The sequence below is a fragment of the Hibiscus syriacus genome, unplaced genomic scaffold, assembly GCF_006381635.1.
Source record: "Hibiscus syriacus cultivar Baekdansim isolate YM2019G1 unplaced genomic scaffold, ASM638163v2 tig00111057_pilon, whole genome shotgun sequence".
Taxonomy (NCBI): Eukaryota; Viridiplantae; Streptophyta; class Magnoliopsida; order Malvales; family Malvaceae; genus Hibiscus; species Hibiscus syriacus.
This window is the reverse complement of record NW_024062965.1, coordinates 389,103-412,040: the sequence shown is the minus strand read 5'-3', so window position 1 is coordinate 412,040 and position 22,938 is coordinate 389,103. Positions and strand designations below refer to the sequence as shown.

The window sequence follows — 22,938 nt, the reverse complement described above, 5'->3', positions numbered from 1 at the left end:
TAATGAAATAAACATTTAGGCTGATCAATGCATAATTGTAATATCGAGATTTTAATCCTTGAAATTTAAAATAATAAAATTCCAATGTAATTATTTAAAAATCATAAAATTAGACATTAATATAATAATAAAATTATGTTTTAACTCTTCAAAATTTTATAAATAAATTTCAATCCTTTACAATATTAATGAATTCATCATTGGTTAAATGTAAAGAGTAACACTCCAAGACGAAGCAAGCCCTAGAATTTGGTAGGGTGTCGACAACAACCAAAAACCAGTGGGTCCTTTCTACCTTTGTTTCAAATCCCAAAATTAGTGGGGTTAAAACTTACCATACTTCATGGTCATCAATCATCATATATCCCATGTGTTTATGTTTTTCACCCATTCTTAACAAAAAGTTAATCACAAGTGCCGAGAGTTTTCAATGTCAAGATAATTAGGTTTCAACAATTAAATTTTTAAAAAAATTGAAAATCTAATTCTGTAACGTACTAATCCACTACATCCAAAGATTGAAGGATTAGTACGCTACACGGGACCACTGAAGTGGTTATTTTAAATTTTTTTATTTTAAAACAATTATAAAGACCAATTTAAAACATCCATCATAAACATAAAATGAAATAGTAGTGTTTAAGTTTAAAAATCAGGAGCCCCAAAATACATCCAAACTAATTTAAAGAAATATTTTAAAATACAGTTACGACTCGAATACAAAAGTTCACATACAATACATGCCCTCTAAAAATATACTCAAGACATACTCAAAAGATGACGTCGATCTGGAATATAGACTGTGTGATAAGCTCCTTAAACACTTCTCCTAAGAACTTACGCACGGGAACAAATTCCAAACCTTGAGCTCCCAAGTTTAGTGTCACACTAATAACCAAAACATACTATATGTGTTCATTATATGATCATGCTTGCTAACATAAATATTTGCATACGAAAATGCAAATCTAAACATACATAAAAATGTGAGCATCATGGTGTGGTCGGAGGGTTTCGCTACATCTCAGAGACACATACCCCTCTAGTCAACCTAGGGTGAGATCCAGAATTTCTACATCAGAAAGATCACCCAACCAACCTACTTCGTACGAGTACTTAGGGCATCTACGTTCGGTCGGTAAAGAAGTGCCATGTGCACTAATTAATACTTGTTTGGACATTCTACCACGCAAGCGTTTACCTAGCTACTAAAGTAGCTTGAGTGTCCTGATCGTTTCCCGAGCACCATAAAGGGATAATTTTATAATTCCCTAAACTATATTGTTTCTAGATGTAATTATAGTCATTAATGTTGTTCTTACTTGGAATCTTATTTATGAAGTTCAGATGGCCTTTGATCTCTTAACCCATCTTACTTGAAATGTGATAGAATTCTTACCCAAATCAGGACGAGGGTATCGATACTGGTCTCTTAGTTATCGATATTGCCTTCTGGGTATCGATATCGAAAATAGCTTCGATGTTTGAAAAATTAGCTTAGTATCGATACCCTCACCCCAATATCGATACTCCCTAGAGTATCGGTACCAAAATAGGCTATTGAAATCCTAATTCCTAAAATGGTATCGATATTATCCCTTGAGTATCGGCACTCTTGAGATAGTATCGGTACCCTTGAGATAGTATTGATACTCTTAGAATGAGTATCGATACTCGCAGGTAGAACACTTCATTATTTCGACCACTTGAAGAACATTATATGTATTGTTCATGTAGTATCGATACCGTTGTCCATAAATGCTCTATTTTGGGCACAAAAATGCTCCATCTTAAGGCTATCAATTAGTGTTTAAGTCTTATATGATATATTATGGGATATAAAGGGGTCATTTTTCATCCTTAATAAAAACATAAACTAGCATTCACCATTGATATGCTCTCATGCTTCATAAGTTAATGCAAGCTATATAAGTGTACTTAAAGACCCACAAAATGGTATATGAAGGTTAGACATTTGTTGCCTTAGTCTTCAAGCTGAAGAAAAATGTCTCTAACCACCCAAGAGCTAATTTCTCTTTTCCCCTGGCTTTGGAACCTTCTCCAACTTCCCTCACTAGCATAACATGGAAAAATGAGTTACTAACTTGTTTGTGATACTAAAATGAGGCTAAAAAAAACTTTTCACAACTCAAATATACTGAAAATGAGCTAGAAATTCGTGGTTTCCTAAACCTCACTAAACCCTATCTATAGTCATTATGGCTAAACTATGAGATTGATAGCTTAAATGAAAGCTAAGAGTGAGGAGATTATGATTTTACCTTAGAAATTACAAATTGAGCTTCTAGAATATTCAAGTTTCTACATTTGATAGTTTTCTTGGAGGAAGAAAGATGGAGAATAAGAGGATTTGGTAAGAGAAAAAATGATGATGAAAATAAGGGAAATGGTGAGTGGGTAAGGCAATTTACATCATCATCGTCATTAAAAGAAATTAGCCTTTGTTTTGAATGATGGTATAGTTGTTCTTATACTCATTCCTCTTTTCTACAAATGCTAAGGTATCCCTTTATGCTACTAATTGGGCCTAACCAAAGCCTAATTTAATTCTTAACTTGATCCAAGTTATTCTCTAAGTCTAGTGGGCCTATTAAACTCTTCTCGGGTTAGCTTGAAACTACTAACCTGAGATTTGGGGCGTTATAAATTTAAATAGAATTATTTGAATTAATTTGGTTCAAATTTTTCAGTGTCAATATAACTATTGAAACTATTACTAATTTTATTGAAAGATACATATCTTTAATTTTATATTTTGATGTAATCATCTACGTTCGTTTTATTGATCGACTAATTTGAATCGAGTATTGTAAAAGTTCACAATAGGGGTTATTTTCTAAATCTAGTTTATTCTATTTATAACATTAGAATTTAAAGTTTTGATATCGTTTAAAAAATCAATATTTATCTTATTAGATCAATTGGTTGTTAGTTAGTAACTTTAGTTTTTTCATAGGGTAAATTACATGTTTAGTATCTAAATTACCAGTTTTGATTTGTTTTAGTATCTAAACTTTCAAAATTTTCAAAATCATACCTAAAATTTAGTTTTTGTTTCATTTTAGTATCATTGTTCAAAATTAAACGTTAAAGTTTTTCAAAAAATTGAAAGTTTAGATACTGAAATGAAGCAAAACTGATGGTTTAGGTACCGAACACGTTAAGTTGTTAGGTATGACTTTGAAAAAAATGAAAGCTTAGGTACTAAAAGGATCAAAATTGATAATTTATGTACTAAAGATGTATGTTACCCTTTTTTAGATAAGGTAGTATTTGCCGCCCATCCGCACCGTACTGAGAGTCACGTGATTGGCTGTTGAATTCAGAGCTTTGAACCCTTCGTGTCCCCGTCATTCTTTGCCCCCTCACATGCTCTGCATTATATATTCTCAGCCAAGCTACCGTGTTTATCCTCCTAAAGCGTATATTTACTTTTATTTTTTAACCTGGACCCCAACACATGTTAGTCACGTGGGTGTTCTACTCGAATTTTAATCCAGATAGCTTAGTTAACTGTTTTTTAATTAATAATTGGATTTAATTTAATCAGACAAATAATAATAAAATTGGAATGGATAATAAGTCAAAATGGTTACAGTTGGGATATTCATGTTACCATGTGTCCTCTAATCAAAACCCCCCTTGTTTGTTTTCCCTTCTGTTTTTATCAATTTATCTGTTAATTATTGAATTAAATAAAACTAAACAAACATGTCTTGTGGAATAACAATAATCATAACCACAATGGTTGTTATTTCTAGAAAACTCAAATTCGAACATCAACAATTATAATATTTGAATATTTATTATTAAATAATTAATTTTTTAAAAATAAATATTATAACTTATAATCATCTCAGAGCAATAAAAATACAATCTTTTAAAATCTTATACGACACTAAAAGTGTTAGAAGGATGCATCGTATGTATCAAATTAGATAGGAAAATTTAAAGAAAAAAGTGTGTGAATTTTATCCAAAAATAAAAATATATACAAAACGAATCAAAACATATGTTAGAACAATATTAGCATATATTTTTCAAAATGCTTAAACATAATATGTTTTTAATTAGTATCATTAAGTTATTGAAGATAAAGTTCACATGTACGTGTTAGTAGGATGTTCAAAAAAGTTCGTAATCGTTAATTGTAACCGCTGATCGATATAATTGTTACATTTAACAAATTATTTAAACGAACCGTTAATGTTAAAACGGTTTCGGTTAACCGAATCGTAAAAAATGATGATTAATGGTTAAGGTTGTAATTATGATTTTTGATAAACGATGTAAGTATAAGTTAAATGCAATACTTTTTTTGTAATATAAATCATGAAAACTTTTAACAAGTAATTATAATAGGTTAATTGTACTATAACTAAATCGTTAATAACAATTAACCATTAGTGGTTAACTATTTTTTAATGATTAAGTTACGGTTAGAAATTTTTCATAACTATTATAACAGTTAATCGACAATTTATATTAAATAATACATTTATCCGTCCAAGAACAACCCTAAATAGATGACTCACATTATACTATTTCAAGATTTAAATATAGGACGAACAAAAATTTACTTAATCAATTATATTTTTTAAATCAATTAAAATATTACTTTTACAAATAACTGAAGAATAATATCATTTTAATTCAGTCTCAAAAAAATTGATATATTTAAGTAAATTAGCTAGAGGATCACTATTTAAATCCATGACTTTTATTTAAAATTAAAATAATAAAATAGAAAAAAATTAAAAATCTAAAATTTTTTATTACTGATCTAATTACATATTTAATAAAAAAATATAATTTCATAAGTTATAAAATAAACATACCAAAACTAAAAAAAGGTAGTTTGATCGGTCTGGTCCGGATAGATTCAACATGTTAAAATGGGCGGCGGCAGAATTATATATAAGTGAAACCAATCCTCCCCTGCCGCAATTTCCTAAAATCCACCATTTTTGACCGCCAGTTTCCCACCCACACTCTATCTATTCCTCGAATGCAATATACTTGGGCGTTGCATAAATCAGAATTCAGTCATAAACAATAATGTCTTTCAAGAACCGGTCACCGCCGAGTCCTCAACCGCAACTTCACGATCTCAAGCAACGCGTTTTCACTTGTCTCAACAAACTCGCCGACCGCGACACTTTCGCGCTCGCTTCAGCTGAGCTCGAGTCAATCGCTCGGAACTTGAACGCCGATTCCATCTCTCCGTTCCTTAACTGCCTTCACAACACCGACTCTTCGGCCAAGTCTCCGGTTCGGAGGCAATGTGTGATCCTTTTGGCTTTGATGTCTCACTCGCACGGTAACGTCCTATCCCCTCACCTTTCTAAAATGATTGCTACCCTCGTTCGCCGCCTCCGCGACCCCGACTCTGCCGTACGATCCGCTTGTGTCGAGGCGACAACCGCAATGTCGTCTCAGATCACGAAGCCTCCGTTTTCGACTCTGTCGAAGCCTTTAATCGAAATGCTCGTGGTGGAGCAAGACGTTAACTCGCAGATCGGAGCGGCTATTTGTTTGTCGGCGGCGATCGAGGCGACGCCGGATCCCGGGATGGAGCAGCTTAAGAAGGTGTTGCCAAAGTTGGGGAAGTTAGTGAGGAGTGAAAGTTTCAAAGCGAAACCGGCTGTGTTCGGAGTTATTGGAAGCGTTGCCAGCGTTGGTGGTGCCGGAAGTAAAGGAGTCTTGGATTGGCTAGTGCCTTCCGCGGTAGAGTCTTTGAGTAGCGAAGATTGGGGAACGAGAAAGGCGGCGGCTGAGTTGTTAGGGAAAGTGGCCATGGCGGAGAAAGAGCTCGCAGCGGAGTATAAAGCGGCGTGTGTTGCTGCTCTTGAGAACAAGAGGTTTGATAAGGTGCATCCATGGGTATCTTTACTCCGTAATCATTTATCTTTACTCCGTAATCATTTCATAATCTCTCTATTCCCGAAAAGGGGAAAAAAATGAAAAATAGAAGAAGATTGCTCATCGTTTTGATAAATTTTGTTGCTATAGGTTAAGATTGTCCGAGAAACTATGAATCATAGTTTGAATTTATGGAAGGATGTCTATGGAGTTTGTGAAGAGGCCTCCACTCCTTCCCAGTCCGACTCATCTTCAATAGGTACAACAGTGATTTAATTTTGTTTAGCTTGTAATTGTCTGATATTTGGAAAATAATCATGTTGAAACCCTTAAAAGCTAGATATAATATGAACTGCATTTGTTTTTCTTTATTGTTTTTTTCTGGGATAAGGTACAAAAGTTTGATACTTCTTCAATGTGAGTAATCAATTTCAACAAGTTTCACTTTAAAACTTAGAAAATTTAAGGGTTTCTATTATTGTGCTGCTGTAGAAAATTTATGGTTGGTAACTACTGCAGTAAACAATTAGCTTTCATCATTTATGATTGTGTGCTTTGATCGTGGGAACAGAAAATGGTAGCGTTGGATGCTTTCCTTCAGTTGCTAAAAGTATCAGTGATGATGGTTTTAGAACCCCCCAATCAAAGAAAGTAGTCCTCACGAGCAGGTCCCCTCCATGTGATGCTTCCAATGCATCCTCTGCAAAGAAAGAGACTCCCCTGAAAAGCAACAATAGGAACGGCAATACATCTATTTCCGGTAAGCTGGACCGCTCAAAATCATCTAATTGGAAGACTGGAATACCCGAGCCGAAATCTTTGTTTCCCGAGGCCTTTGGTGATGACAATGTCAAAAAGAATGTACCCTTTATCAAAGTCCATGATGAAAAAGAAAAGAAATTTGGTGGTTTGAGTTCTGGGTCTCAGGTGCTTCCTCTTCACGATGATGATGAGATCTTGGATGTTGGTGACAAAAATGTTTTTCTAGATGTTGTTGAGAATCCCAAAGACATGGAGGATCTGTCTTTGATCCGTGAACAACTTGCTCAGATTGAAGACCAGCAATCCAATCTATTAAACCTCCTCCAGGTAGTTTTCGAAGCTGAATTTCTCTTTGAAAGGGTCATTTCTTTTTGTTGTTCTTTGGAAGCTACTGGATTTGAACTGTGTTTAAATTTATACGGTAGAACCCTTGGTTATGGTATTTGTAGTAATGCTTAGTACATGCTGAAGTTCTTTTGAAGCCTGCTTGTGCTTTCTATTGTTTCTCCATTCCATGGAGGATATTCCCCCAACCCCAAAATATCCTTTTACCTGCAATCCTGTTTCATCCTCCGCTACTTTGAAGTGATTTTAATAACAATGGTATCTCTCTATTTGATTCTAGAAATTCATTGGGAGCTCTCAAAGTGGGATTAATTCCCTAGAGACACGTGTAAATGGCCTGGAGATGGCTCTGGATGAAATATCACATGATTTGGCTATTTCAAGTGGTAGGATTCCAAACACGGATTCTCCAGATAACACATGTTGCAAGCTTCCTGGCACTGAGTTTTTGAGCCCGAAGTTCTGGAGGAAAAGCGAAGGTCGATTTTCTACTCCGGGGCGCAGGCTTTCGCTGAATGCAGTAGGTAACAAACCTGATAAAGATTATGGCAGTGAAAAGTATAATCCATCTTTTAGAGAAAGATATCAGGATCAAGGTAGGAGTGGGTTTGTTATGAACTCAGCGGCAGATGCCGGCAGTGACGAGAGAGAGAATTCAGGGTTCTCAAATAGAGCATCAAAGAACAGCATTCACATTGCTGGGAGGTTCCAGGTTGGCAATACTAGTGCTCCTGATGGGACTTCACCAACGAACTATAGGAGCAGGTAATGGAATTTCACTTTAGATTGTCTTCTTCTTCCTTATAATATTATAGGTACAATTATAATTCTATTCCCAGGTCAACAATTCGCTCTTTAAATTTGGTATATAGTTCATGATTGTCCGCAAGATGAAAATAGAAGTGTTTTGATATGTTATGTTTTGTCAGATTGAAGTAGCAGAGAAGCGCCTTGGACAAATGGAGGTTGAAGATGAAATGATACGATGGAGTGATTGAAATCGTAGATCTAATAGATGATGAGATGCACACGGGATTGTTGGTACTCCTAATTCCATCAGTAAATTTAACTGCAATACCCAATGGCTTTTAGAACGTATGGTGTTTCGATGGAATCCTTGTCCCCTCACACCCACCGATTAGTTTTGCAATAGAGAGTTCCCATCTATGTACAGAGTATTTCTGCATCTGCGTTTCTTTTCGTTCTTGCTATCAGTTCTTGTGTACTGCACATAATTTTTCAATCTTAGACCATTAAGTAAAAATTAAATTATATATATATATATCTGCTGAGTCTGGTTGGTCGGTCGAATTATTAGATTTTGAACTGTTCATTTTAATTCAAAGAGATGATTTTCCATTTGATATTGAGCGTTTATGCCTTTGATATTTATGATGCTTAAAGATCTTAAGGAGTAATAACTCTTTTGACAGTTACCATTGAGTTAATGCTAATTTAATTTGGATTTGTTTGGTTGTCCATTTTTCATATTAACTTTTTGTTCCATCTTTTATGCTATATATATATATATATATATATTAAATAATTTAATTTTTCAAATAAATAAAAACAATTAATAATTTTATATAATTATAATACTTAATTTTAGTTTGAGCTTCAAATTTATCTAAATGCAAAAGAGTCCATTCACATTGACCATGGTAAAAATAAAAATGTGATCATATGAGAGAATATCTTAAAAGAATCTTCTTCTATTTAACATGATCTCTTATCAATACAAAAGAATACACTAATTGGTGTGATTAGTTAATATTAGATGTTATTTCCTTAGATAAGAAGATTTGTTTTAGTTGAGCACATCATATCTGTCAATATAAGTAATCTAAACCATTAAGTGTTTAGAGGTTCGACTATAAATAGAGGCATTCCATCACATTAGACACGTAAAAAAAAGAGAGAAAGGAGAAAGAAAAAGAGAGGAGATTAAAACAAAGAGAAGAGAGATTATGTCATTGTAATCTAGAGATATAGGCAAAAAGATAACTTTCACCTGATGGTAATTCTTTTTATTTTATCTTTTATCTTTTTAATTTTGTTTTTTGTTTCGATCGATGTTGATCTTTCTTTTTTTTCCCCCAAAAGTTTTGATGAAAGAGAGAAAATCGAGGAACAAAAATACATGAGAATAAATTTTCCTAAATCTAGCATTTTTTGAGGTTTCTCAAAAAAAATCGATTATTTCTTCCCTTCTAATTCTTATCACTTTTAGTTTATCTTTCTATGTTATATATATTCTTACACTGTTAATATTATTTATATTATATTTATATGCATATATCTTTTTATCATTAATATTATTTTTATATTATAAATATTATTTACTAATCAATTTTTTTATATATTTTCATTCTCACAATTATATTATATATACGTATTATATCTTTATATTTTTAATGTCATATATATATATATATATGTATATATATATATGTATATATATATATGTATATATATTTACATGTTTGATTTTACATTTAACTTTATTTTCCTCTTTTTAGTTCCTTTCATACATACTTTCTCTGTATGTTTGTTATTTTTATTACTTTCCTATATTTATTATTTTATTTTATTATTTTTAGTAATTTTGATATTTATATAGTTTTATATTTAATGTTCATATCTTTTAGATTCACATTTTATATTTATGCTTTTAATTATCCAGTTATCCTCTTTATGCCTTTAGTTTCTATTCTTTGCAATATGATCCTAACTTTTAAGTAAATTGGTTCTTTGATTTGATTCATTAATTTTGTAATTAATTTTCTATGAAGCATATTAATTGATTGCATGAAATTTTTTTTAAATTATTAAGCATGATAGTCTCATTTGCATCACTCAACCTTTTCATAATTAATTAAAAGGTAATATTTGTTTATTCTAAATTATCGAAAAGGGTTGTCCTAATCTACCTTGTAGTATGATTCTGGTAATTTAAAGTAAACAAATACCCTCTAGTAAAACCAATTAAAATGAAAACACTCTAAAATTAACCAAGAGAATAGAAAGAGAAATGTTCATATATTTAGATTTAACGTGTATTGACCACTAAACCCTATTTGGTGGTCTAGTCTCAGTTTTCATAAATATTGAACATCCTTTATTTATCTTAAAGGCTCGATAACTCTTATTAATAAAATATTTATTTGTTGCATAACCTCTATAAGAATAAATACAACTTTAATTATAAAATGAAATATTTCTTTCTTCTTTTCGAGAATGAGAAAATCGCACGTTCTACCTTATATTAGATGGTATTTTCCCTCAGTTTGAAATGCTGAAGTGTTGTCAATTTACTTTAAATTCTTGAGAAGAAATGTTGACAATTCACTGCTTTGGTTGGAAAAGAGAGGGACACCATTCTACTCCATATTAGATGACTAGCTCTCTCTAGTTAAATGCCAAAATTTTTACTTTTCTCTCTAGAATTTTTTATCGGTTAAATAACATTATATTTATTCAACTAAAAGGGATCATTAATTAAATTAAATTAAACTTGAATTCTTAATTTTCAATTGCAAAGACAATAATTAATCATCTAGGTATCGATTTTTGGGCGTTGTGGGGTGTTAATCCTTCCTCACACGTAATCTACTCCCGAAATCATTTTTCTGGAAAGTAGATCACAAGTTGTTTTAAGTTAAAATTTTATTAAAATACGAAAGTATTTTGGTTTATCCAATTTTAGTAAAAAAACAAACCATAAAATTATTTATTCAATTTTTTGGGATGTTATGGCAATAGTATTTATAATTTCTTATTTGAAATATAGAAAATTTGTTTTTATTATAAATTAAATAAAAATTAAATTAAACTTTCATTGAATATAGAGTTTTTATATTTGTAGATTATAAATCATCCAAATATTTAAGTTAGTTTTTGATTTGGTTGATTTCTTTTCTCGGCCTTAGATATACCATGACAAATAATCTTAATTATCTTAATCTCATTAACAAAAAAATAATTATTACATAATTTTAAAAAAATTTATTAATAATATAAAGAAAAAAATCTGAAAAAAAATTATATAAATGTAAACTAAAAATTAAGAAGGTGAATATCAATCATAAGAAAAACATAGAAAACTCTGAAAAACTCTCTGAGTTTCCTTCAATGACCAAAACTCTTGAGAACCCTAGAGACCTTAAAAAGGAACGCCGCCGTGATGCCCCGCCGCTTGACCCCCTCGATCACCCCTTTAAATTAGTTTCCTCTAATATGGACAGTGATGATTAGTCCTTACCGAAATAGACAATTTCATATAAAGATATGATCACGGGATACACAAATGGGCAACCCCAAAGCGATGTTGAAGATCTCGATGATTAAGACATTGATCTTCTTGAAGGTGATGTCTGGGTTGGTGAGATCGATGGTATTCCTTTCATTAACTTCTCAGAAAATGTGAAATTCAGCAATCAAAAGTATTTTTCTCACTATCGTAGTCAAAGTTTTAGGGTGAAAAGTTGGCTATAACACGTTACACAACATAATCATCAACATTTGGAAACCCTCTCATCCTCTAAAGTTGATTGATATTGAAAATGCTATTTTCTTGTCAAGTTTACTTCAAGAAACGACTACCTCAAGGTGTTCTCGGATGACCCTTGAAAGATATTCGAGCATTATCTCACAATTGAACCTTGGTCGATGGATTTTTGCCCCTTCCAATCTTTTTCTAGCAGGATAATGGCTTGAGTTTTCCTCCCGGGATTGCCAATTACATGGTACAACAGAAGCATGATTGAATCTATCAGATCACGATTGGTTTTGTAATTGAAATTGATTATCAAACCGACAATGGGCGAAGAGGACGTTTTCACTCAAATGGAAATCAACATCAATCTTCAAAAACCTTTAGTGTCAAAGATCCTCATCAATGGAAACATCCAGATTGTGGAGTATGAATCATTGCCAATTGTATGTTCAGATATCCCTGTCTCGTCCAAGCTTGGTAACATGTTCCCGCATGCCTCAGACGCGTCGAAATCTCTTATTCCGCCCTTGCGTGATAACCATTCAGATATGATGGAATGATTTGCTTCTTCCTTTCCTAGCCTCATTATGAATACAAATTTTTTTTAGTGTGGAATGCCCAAGGTTATAGACAAACAAACTTTATACGTACTGCTAAACAATTATTGAAGGATTCACTCCCTAAGATCTTCTCTTTTCTTGAAACTCGTATCAGCAACTTCAGAGTTGATTTTGTCATCAACTCTCTTGGTTTTGATTATTTTCACAAAGTCAAAGCTATTGGATTTTTTATGGAATTTGGTTATGTTGGTATGACAATGTACATATCGATATTCTCTTCTCACATTTCCAGTATATTCATTGCAGGATAACGTAAATTTGCTCGAAGCACTCCTTCCTTATGACTGGTGTTTCTGCCAGTCCCACTCCAAGTAAACGTCAAACTTTTATGGGGTTATCTTTACACTCCAGCCTCTATCATTTCTGAACCTTGGGCTGTGCTAGAGGACTCCAATGCAACTCTTTCTCATGATAAACGCAAGGGTTGTTCCGCTTCTAGTAAACCGGATGTGAATTTCATTGACAGTATTACAAATAGTGAGCTATATGATACGAGTTTTTATGGCTCTTGGTACACTTTGTACAGAGGTAATCGTTATGTCCGTCTTGATAAATGTCTTTGTAACAAACATTGGCATGAGGCTTTCTCGGATACTCTGGTTCACTATTTACTCTCTATAAAATCAGATCATCGTCCTCTTCTACTTTGCCTTTCTAAGACCAATTGACAGTCTCATAAGGAGCTTTCAAAGAGTGATATGGGAAATCTTACCTCAATTCCAAGCTCGGAGGAAATTAAAATGCTATCTTTGAAAGCTCCTAGCATTGATGGATTCACGCCCATTTTTTCCAAAGATATAAGGGTATTGTTGGTGGATCTGTCTCCTCCATGGTCTAGGATGTTTTTCGAAATGTTACTATTAACCTGAGACGAAATCGAATTATGTTAGTTCTTAGTCTCAAGAGCGCTAACACAAAATTTTGCTAATTTTTAGGTGATGAGTCTTTGTTCAGTTCTATACAAGCTTATAACCAATATTATTTCCTGTTACCACTAACATATTATTCCAAAACTGGTTGGTGAGCACGAGACTAGTTCTATTGATAGCCAAAATATTCAAGAAAACATCATCAACAACCAGGAAATAATGCACTCCATGGGATGAAAAAAGGTAATTCAGGATGGATTACTATCAAAGTGGATCTCCATAAAGTTTTTGATCGATTTTGTTGGGATTTCATTGAAGTTACTCTTGTCGAGGCCTACTTCCCTCGATCCTTGATCATCCTTATTATAAATTGTATTTCCTCTTTCACACTACAAGTTTAATGGAACGGAGGGCTTTGCCATGAATTTCGGCCTAAGAGAGGAATCCGCCAAGGGGACCTGTTTTCGCCCGTCTCTTTATTCTAACAATGGAGCGGTTAAATCATTGCATATCACACCATGTCGCCACCGATTCTTGGAAGCCTTTTTGTCTTTGTAGTAATAGTCTGTCGATATCTCTTCTCTTCTTCACCGATGACTTAATTTTATATGCAAAGGCTAATGGACATCAAGATAATCTCATTGAAAAAAATACTAGAAGACCTTGGTTCTTTCTCTGGGCATAAAGTGAACAAAAGCAAAACACAAGTCTATGTGATGAAACGCTCACAAAATAAGAAAGGATTTAAGAAGATAGAGAAAATAGAGTAAAGAAAACAGAATTCATCATCATTTCATTCATAATTTCCATCTCATTACAACTGAATTTTTATAGGAATTATTTACTAACAGATTGCCAGCTGTATCATTTCTCTAACAACTTATATTCCCTTAACCGTTTCTGCTGTCTTTTGTTGGCTGTAGGTAATTGGGCTCGTCATCTCCTGGTCCAATAAGCACTTGGTCTCTTGCTTCAGCAGTCCACGCACGATCCTCTTCTCATCAAGTAACATCTCAGACCCATCATTATACTCCTTATCTAATTTCCCAAACATAATCCCTAATTTCCCCGTGTTTCCCCCTTTCTCCTCATCAGCCTGTAATTTTTTTCCCCGTTTCTTCTCATCAGTTTCCAGTCTTGCCTCCTGGATCATGACAATACCCCCAGCTGCAATGGATGCTTGTCTCCAAGGATCAAAATCAGGAAATTGGGATCGTAGCACTGTAAAATCCTCCCAGGTAGCATTCTCAATCCCTAAATTTGACCACTGAATCAACAATTAAGTCACTGCCTTATTGTTTCTTTTAATAACTCGTTTATCCAAAACAATTGCAAGATAAACCCGAAGTTGTCCATCAGCAGTGAGTTCAGGTGGATACCTTTTCAAAAGGCTAATATGAAATACTGGATGAAGTTTAGAATGAACTGGAAATTCTAATTGGTATGCGACTGAACCAATTCGTTTATGTATCTTGTAGGGACCATAGTATCGAGCAGACAATTTCAAATTTTTTCATAGAGCTAAGGAAGTCTGCTTGTAAGGCTGAAGTTTAAGGTAAACTTCCTCCCCTTCCTTAAATTCCCTGTCACTGCGGTTTCTATCTGTATAATATTTCATACGATGCTGTGCTTTAGTGAGTTGTTCCAAAAGGATACTATTGATATTATCCCTCTCCTGCATAAACTGTTGTACATCAGCCACCCTTGTCTCGCTTGACCAAGTCATTGTTGGAGGTGTATAGCCATATAGGGCATGAAAAGGTGTTGTACCCAATGTTGTATGAAAACTAGTGTTATACCACCATTCTGCGTGGGATAACCACTTAGCCCAGGAACTTGGTTTTAGAAAACACAATCCCCTTAAGTACTATTCAAGACATTGGTTAAGCCTCTCGGTCTGACCATCCGTTTGAGGATGATAGGCAGTAGTAAGCAATGTTGTAGTGCCCAATAACTTTAATAATTCCTTCCAAAAAGCACTAGTAAAAATTCTATCTCTATCAGAAAGAGCAACTTTAGGCTGACCATGAAGTTTGTAAATCTGGTCCAAGTAGATTTTAGCAACTTCAGAAGCTGTAAAAGGATGAATCAGGGGTAAAAAATGCCCATATTTGGTGAATTTATCAATTATCACCAAAATAGAATTGAATCTATTAGAAGTAGGCAGCCCTTCAATAAAGTCCATAGTAATAAACTCCCAAGCATGCTGTGGAATAGGTAAAGGTTGTAATAATCCAGGCTGTAAAACATGTTCATTTTTTATTCTCTGACAAACATCACATTGTTGCACATACTGTTTAACCAGTGCCTTCATTCCTTTCCAATAAAAATACAACTTCAGCCTATAATAAGTAGCCTGTATCCCAGAATGGCCACCTTGTGGTGAATCATGAAGTATAGAAAGAATCTGCTATCTTAAACCACCTGTCTCACCAATATAAACTTTACCTTTGTATCTCAAAACACCCTTAGCATAAGACCAATCTGCTATAGAATTATTATCAAGTAACAACTTAGGAATGAAATCCTTTGCCAAAGAATCCTGCTCATAACTGTTTTCCACCTCTTGTACCCAAGCAGGAATAAAAATTGTAGCATATAACTGATTTAATTTTGATTTGTCTTCAAACTGTCTAGATAAAGCATCAACAGCTCTGTTATGTTTGCCTCTTCGAAACTGAATTGAGTAATCCAGTCCTAGCAATTTTGTTAGACCTTTCTTCTGAATAGCAATACTAGTCTTCTGTTCTAACAAATGTTTCAAAGATTCATGATCTGTTTTAATAATAAATGGACTCCCTTCAAGATAATGTCTCCATTTAGAAATAGTCATTAATATTACTAGATACTCCTCATAGATAGACAAATCAATTTTCTTTGGTCCCAAAGCCTTACTGAGGTAAGCAATTGGTCTGCCTTCTTGGGACAAGACTGCACCTATACCCTTAGAACTGGCATCAGTTTCTAAACAAAATTGCTTTGTAAAATCTGGTAAAGCCGGCACAGGAGCCCTATACATAGTCTCTTTAAGTGTGATAAATGCCTTCCTAGCCTCCTCAGTCCAAAAAATTGATCCTTTTTCAACATAGTAGTGAGGGGTTTATTGATTTCTCCATAACCCTTAATAAATTTTCTGTAGTAGCCAGTGAGGCCCAAAAAACCCCTCAAAGATTTCAAATTCCTTGGAATGGACCATTCCTTAATAGCTTGAATTTTTGAAGAATCTGTAGCTACTCCCTGTGGAGAAATAGTATGACCAAGGTACTCCACCTTTGATTGGCCAAAGAAACATTTAGTTCTCTTAGAAAAAAGCTTATTCTGCCTTAGAATTTCCAACACAATTCTCAACTGTTGTGCATGACTATGTAAATCAGGGCTGTAGATTAAAATATCATCAAAGAATACTAGGACAAATTTCCTGAGATAAGCTCCAAATAAATCATTCATAAGAGCTTGAAAAGTAGCTGGTGCATTAGTTAAGCTAAAGGGCATTACCTTGAATTCAAAATGACCATGGTGTGTCCTGAAGGCTGTTTTTGGAATGTCTTCCGGCCTGATCCGAATCTACCAGTATCCAGATCTTAAATCTAATTTAAAAAAAATTTAGCTCCAGCTAGTTCATCCAAAAGATCATCCACCACAGGTATAGGAAATTTGCTCTTAACAGTTAAAGTATTTAACTGTCTATAATCAATGCACATTCTCCAATTACCATCTTTCTTTTTTACTAACAAACAAGGTGAAGCAAAAGGACTTTTGCTAGTTTGAATAATTGATACTGCCAACATTTCAGTCACCTGTTTCTCAACCTCTGATTTTTTATGATAAGGCATTCTGTAAGGTCTGACATTAACTGCTTCAATTCCTGATTTTAAAATAATAGAATGATCATGTTTCCTTATTGGAGGCATTCCAGTAGGCTCCTCAAATACATCTCTGTAATCAACAATTACTGCTTGAATTGTAGGAGGAATTTCATTATAACCAACCTTTGCATTTAGCATATAAATCTCCCCAACTTCTTCAGGATTCTTAATCATCAATTTATGCATTTTGTTGCCTGAAATTATCCTCATTGCAGTAGTGTGTAATCCTCCCCGCAATACAATCTCTTGGTCACCCATTTTAAAGCTAAGAGTCATGTTGTTAAAATCCATTAATATTGGACTATATTTCTTCATCCAATCAACTCCTAGCACCATATCACTGCCTCTAAGGGGGTAAAACCCTGAAATCATGTGCAAAAAGAAAATCTTGCATCTCCCAACTCAGTTGTTTACTCTTTGCTGTACTATAAAGTTTATCACCATTAGTTACTGTGATAACTAAGGGACTAGTTTCCTCCACTTCCAGCCCTTCTTTAGCCCACCTATTAGTGACAAAACTGTGGGTGCTGCCACTATCAATTAATATACTGAGTGGTTTCCCTTTTATGAATCCTTGAATCCTCAAGGTACTACTTCCTGAACTGCCAGTAATTGCATTCATAGAAATCTCAAGATCTTTTTCTTCTAATGGTACTTTTTCAATATTAGTTTGAGATGTTTGTAATTCTTCAGCCTCCTCTTGCTCTTCCACCTCTTCAATAGAATTCAATTGCTTCAATTTGCAATGATGTCCTGGAGTAAACTTGTCACCACATTTATAGCATAAATTATTGGCCCTTCTATAATCCAGTAGCTGCTGTCTGTTTGTAGTAGGCGCTGAACTGTTTTTCAAAGGTGAACTTAGTGAAGGATTAGAATTCCTAGAACTGGTAGAATTCCCTGGCAGCAGTGGTCTGGAAATACTTCTGAATTTTTTACTTTCCACTTCTGCTGATAGCTCATAGAGTTTTGCTTTCCTAGCAGCTTCAGCTACAGTCTTGGGTTCCAAAACCTTCACCTTATGCTTCAATTCCTCTTTAAAACCACTCAAAAAACTGGAAACAAAATACTCCTCTCCTAGTTCAGGATTAATCTGAAGAAGGTAAGGTTGAAGTTCCTCAAACTGAGCTTCATACTCCTCCACAGAGGACAGTTGAGTCAATTTATTAAATTCATCAATAACATCAATATATCCTTTATTAGCAAATCGATAACACATATCAGAAACAAAATCATGCCAAGTAACTCGACTTTTCTTCATAATATACCCATCAAACCATACTTCAGCCTTACCAGTAAAGTACATGGCAGTTATTTCTAACTTCTGTAATTTAGGAACAACAAAGATAGAAAAATATTTCTCATATTTCCTAATCCAACTCCTAGGATTAGCACCATCAAAGAATTGGAGCTCTATTTTTGGTTTCGGAAGAAACATACCAGTGTTGTTATTGCTGGAATGTTTTTCCATAAAAGGATGACCCTTACTGACAGATTGTTCCCCTGACTCCATTGTATTTGCTGTTGTTTTCATCTTAAAAACATCCTGTGGAAAGGTAGGCTTGGATGCTAGGATTCCCGGTTGTCCTGGTTGAAATGAGTATTTCTCCTTATCATCAAGGACTGTAACTTGTAATGGCATTTTAGTTGCATCCTTGGTCTGAGTTGGTGGTGCTTGTGGTCGTTCTGCAGGAGTAGATTGCCCAGATTCAGTCCCAGCCTTCTGCATCAACCCCAAAAGTTGCTGAAGCATGTTCTTCGTGTCAGTTGTTGCGGCCTCCAGTAGTTGCATCTGCTGCTCCCAATTACTCTGTTGATTAAGCCACCAAGTTGGAACTGGCTCCACCTCAGAAGACTCTGCTGGATCAGCAGGAATGACCGGCGGATGATCATTGTGTGACATCTGCTGTAATTTCCGTGTCTTACCTAACTTGAAAAAAAATTAGTATTTTTGGATCAAAATGGCCTTGCTCTGAATACCAATTGTGATGAAACGCTCACAAAATAAGAAAGGATTTAAGAAGATAGAGAAAATAGAGTAAAGAAAACAGAATTCATCATCATTTCATTCATAATTTCCATCTCATTACAACTGAATTTTTATAGGAATTATTCACTAACAGATTGCCAACTGTATCATTTCTCTAACAACTTATATTCCCTTAACTGTTTCTGTTGTCTTTTGTTGGCTGTAGGTAATTGGGCTCGTCATCTCCTGGTCCAATAAGCACTTGGTCTCTTGCTTCAGCAGTCCACGCACGACCCTCTTCTCATCAGGTAACATCTCAGCCCCATCATTATAGTCCTTATCTAATTTCCCAAACATAATCCCTAATTTTCCCGTGTTTCCCCCTTTCTCCTCATCAGCCTGTAATTTGTTTCCCCGTTTCTTCTCATCAGTTTCCAGTCTTGCCTCCTGGATCATGACAGTATACTTATCCCTCGATATTGCTTTGAGCATGACACATTCTATCAGCACTAGGTTTCGATTCCAAATTGTTTTAGAATTGGGGTTATATCTTGGAGTATCGGTTAGACACAAAAGAACTAATTCTCGGCTTTATCATACTATTCTTGAAAAAGTTCAGTCGAAGTTGAGCACCCAGTCTGCTCGATATCTAAGTTTTACATGTCGTTTAACTCTCTTAAAATCGGTACTTTTGAATATCCTAATTTACTTTATGCAGGCTTATCTTTTTCCTCTTCGTATTTGTCGAGAGATCGAAAGGGTAATCAAAAATTTTATCTGGAGAACAAATGACAATGGTCGAGCCTTTCCGCTTGTAAATTGGTACACCATATGTCAACCTCTAAAGCATGGGGGGTTAGGCATCCGACGACAACGAGGGCACAATTTTACTTTCCATATAAAACTCTACAATGCCTTAGTATTCTCTCCAAACCGCTATTGAGTAGCTTTATTAAGAGAGAAATATCGAATGGACTCGCATACGTAGATCCAATCTCTAAAACAAACTGTTCCCCCTTTTTTAGATCTCTTAGTGGAGTATGACCTCCTTTCCAGCATCAACTAGCCTGGTTGATTGGCAATGATCATTCAATCCATTTTAGCATGTTGTTTGGATCCTCGAGCTTGGACCGCTTCATTGTTGGAAGAAATCAGCGAGTGGTATCTTCAAAAACCATGATGGTAATTTTCTATTGAGATTCAACAAGCAACTTGGTTTGGCATCAGTCTATGGGGAATTCTTGAAGGATTAAAGATCGTATGGAGCTGTGTTTGAGAAACTAAAACTTTAGATGGGTAGCTTGGATACTTTTAAATTGGGTACAAACTTCTCCCTCGAAATCTCTTACTCCGTGCATGAAATTTCTACACTATTAGATCGAGCCTAGATTGTCGATTTTATTCTTATTCGTCGCGAAGCAAACTTTGCAGCATTTCTCATCTCCAAGATTGACAACAATGGGCACGGTCAAGTATCCTTATTCATATTAGCACTCGACTCTTTCATTACTCTATTCAGCAGGGGCATTCAAGGTACCACTTATGTCCGTTCTGGATATGCCTGATGTATATAAGATTTAGGTCCCGCTTGGTGTGGTTTTCTAAACGCACTTTTAACTAAAAAATTCGTTTTGACCTAAAATCAATGTTAAACCAGGTGTGTGACGCGGGTCGATTCGAATTAGTCAAGATGAAACCTTGAAACCAGGAGGACAAAAAAATAAGTGTAAATATAATTTAAATCATATATTATTAATTTACAACATAATGTCTATAATGATCATTTTATCTTTTTAAACTCAATTTTTAACAATAATTTCAAACAGCTAAAATTTAAAATGCACTTTTAAACAACACTTCTAAAAGTTCTTTTCTGCCGTACTTTTAAAAGTTAATTTTCAAAATCCTTATCAAACTCCCTTTAGAATATATGAGACCATGCATTGTTAATGGAATCGGAATCATCTCACTTGTTATGTTTTTTTAAAAAAAATCTTAAATATATAATTAATATTTGAATAATATTTTTTTAATTGGTATTTAAAATATTTTTGTTCTTAAATTGATATATGGATTAGACAATTTTTCAAGTTGATATCTAATTTTTTTTACTCAAATCGATATTCAAACTTTAATTTCATCAATTATTTTTAATATTTCTAATGATTTTTATAAATTTAAGGGTAAACTATACTATTGACCACTCAATTATGTAGCCCTTTTACTTTATCACTGATCTTTCAATTTTGTCAATCAAACCACTTAGCTATTTAATTATGTTCAATCAGATCACTTGCAATTAATATCTAATGGGGATGTTGAAGTGGTAGTTAATAAAATTGATATAATTATACATTAAGTCATCAATAATTATACATTAAGTCATCAATACTTATACATTCTATCAATTTGTTCCTAAAATAAATTTAATCCACCAATTAGATGGTGACACATGTCACCATTAGATTAAATATTTTTTATAATTTATATTTATTTAATTTATATATTTATCTTCCAACCAGATGGTGACACATGTCATCATATAGTTGAAGATTAATAAAATCGGTATAATTATACATTTAGTCGTCAATACTTATACATTCTATCAGTTTGTTCTTAAAATAAATTTAATTTAATAAATTTAATCCACCAATTAGATGGTGACACATGTTACCATTAGATTTAATATTTTTTCTATAATTTATATTTATTTAATTTATATATTTATCTTCCAACCAGATGGTGACACATGTCATCATATAGTTGAAGATTAATAAAATCGGTATAATTATACATTTAGTCGTCAATACTTATACATTCTATCAGTTTGTTCCTAAAATAAATTTAATTTAATAAATTTAATCCACCAATTAGATGGTGGCACATGTTACCATTAGATTTAATATTTTTTCTATAATTTATATTTATTTAATTTATATATTTATCTTCCGACTATATGGTGACATGTGTCATCATCTAGTTGAAGGTTAATAAAATCGATATAATTATACATTTAGTCGTCAATACTTGTACATTCTATCATTTGTTCCTAAAATAAATTTAATTCAATAAATTTAATCCTCCAATTAGATGGTGACACATGTTACCATTAGATTAAATATTTTTTCTATAATTTATATTTATTTAATTTATATATTTATCTTCCAACCAGATGACACGTGTCATCATATGGTTTAAGGTTAATAAAATCGATATAATTATATATTTAGTCATCAATACTTATATATTCTATCAAATTGTTCCTAAAATAAATTTAATTCAATAAATTTAATCCACCAATTAAATGGTGACACACGTCATCATTAGATTAAATATTTTTTCTATAATTTATATATTTATCTTCCAACTAGATGGTAACACATGTAAGGAAGAAATATAAAGGCTGAGGATTCAAACGTAGGTCCTTAGGATCAACTTGCATGCACACCTTACCACTGAACCAAGCTGCACGTTTTTGTCATGAATTATACAATACCTTATATATTGAACCTGTACCACATGAAAAGTTTAGGACTAGACCATTATAACCAGGTTATATATAAATTTAATATTTTTTATTTTTACATTTATAATTCAAATATAATATATAAATTTAAATTGAATATTTTTATTTAATTAATCATTTTATTTTAAAAAAAATAATTAAAAAATAAAATCATTAATTAAATTAAAAATATCCAATTTAAAATTATGGGTAATTACACAGATCATCACTGTACTTTGCTCTTTCTACTATTTCACTCACTATACTTAAAACTGGTCAATTTCATCATTGAACTTAATATAATTGACAAATTTGGTCACTCGGCCGTTTTCCCCACTAACGGTGTTATGATGTCGTTGCTGATTTTTGCGATGTCCGACCAATTCCGTCACTGTTTCATCTCACCGCCTTCGCCACAGAGTTCCTTGACTAGTTTCGACCGAAACTAGGTGGTAATGTCCCTTCGTCGTCGTTCTATCATCATGCAAGTGGGCTTGAGGCAATAGTGGGAGAAACGGTTGTTAGTGGAGAAAACGGCTGAGTGACCAATTTTGTCAATTATATTAAATTTAGTGATGAAATTGACTAGTTTTAAAATACAGTGAGTGAAATAGGAAATAGAGC

The 22,938-nt window shown here is 33.5% G+C and overlaps 1 protein-coding gene across 1 annotated transcript; it reads left to right on the top strand.

The window, feature by feature from the left end:
• The first annotated feature begins 4,926 nt into the window (after positions 1 to 4,926).
• LOC120151416 (TORTIFOLIA1-like protein 4) lies at positions 4,927 to 8,274 on the top strand. Its single transcript, XM_039163880.1, has 5 exons — positions 4,927 to 5,892; positions 6,034 to 6,142; positions 6,455 to 6,972; positions 7,271 to 7,755; positions 7,920 to 8,274. Exons 1-5 carry the CDS (start codon positions 5,080 to 5,082, stop codon positions 7,927 to 7,929), a joined length of 1,935 nt encoding a protein of 644 aa, XP_039019811.1. The 5' UTR covers positions 4,927 to 5,079; the 3' UTR covers positions 7,930 to 8,274.
• The last annotated feature ends 14,664 nt before the right edge of the window (positions 8,275 to 22,938 follow it).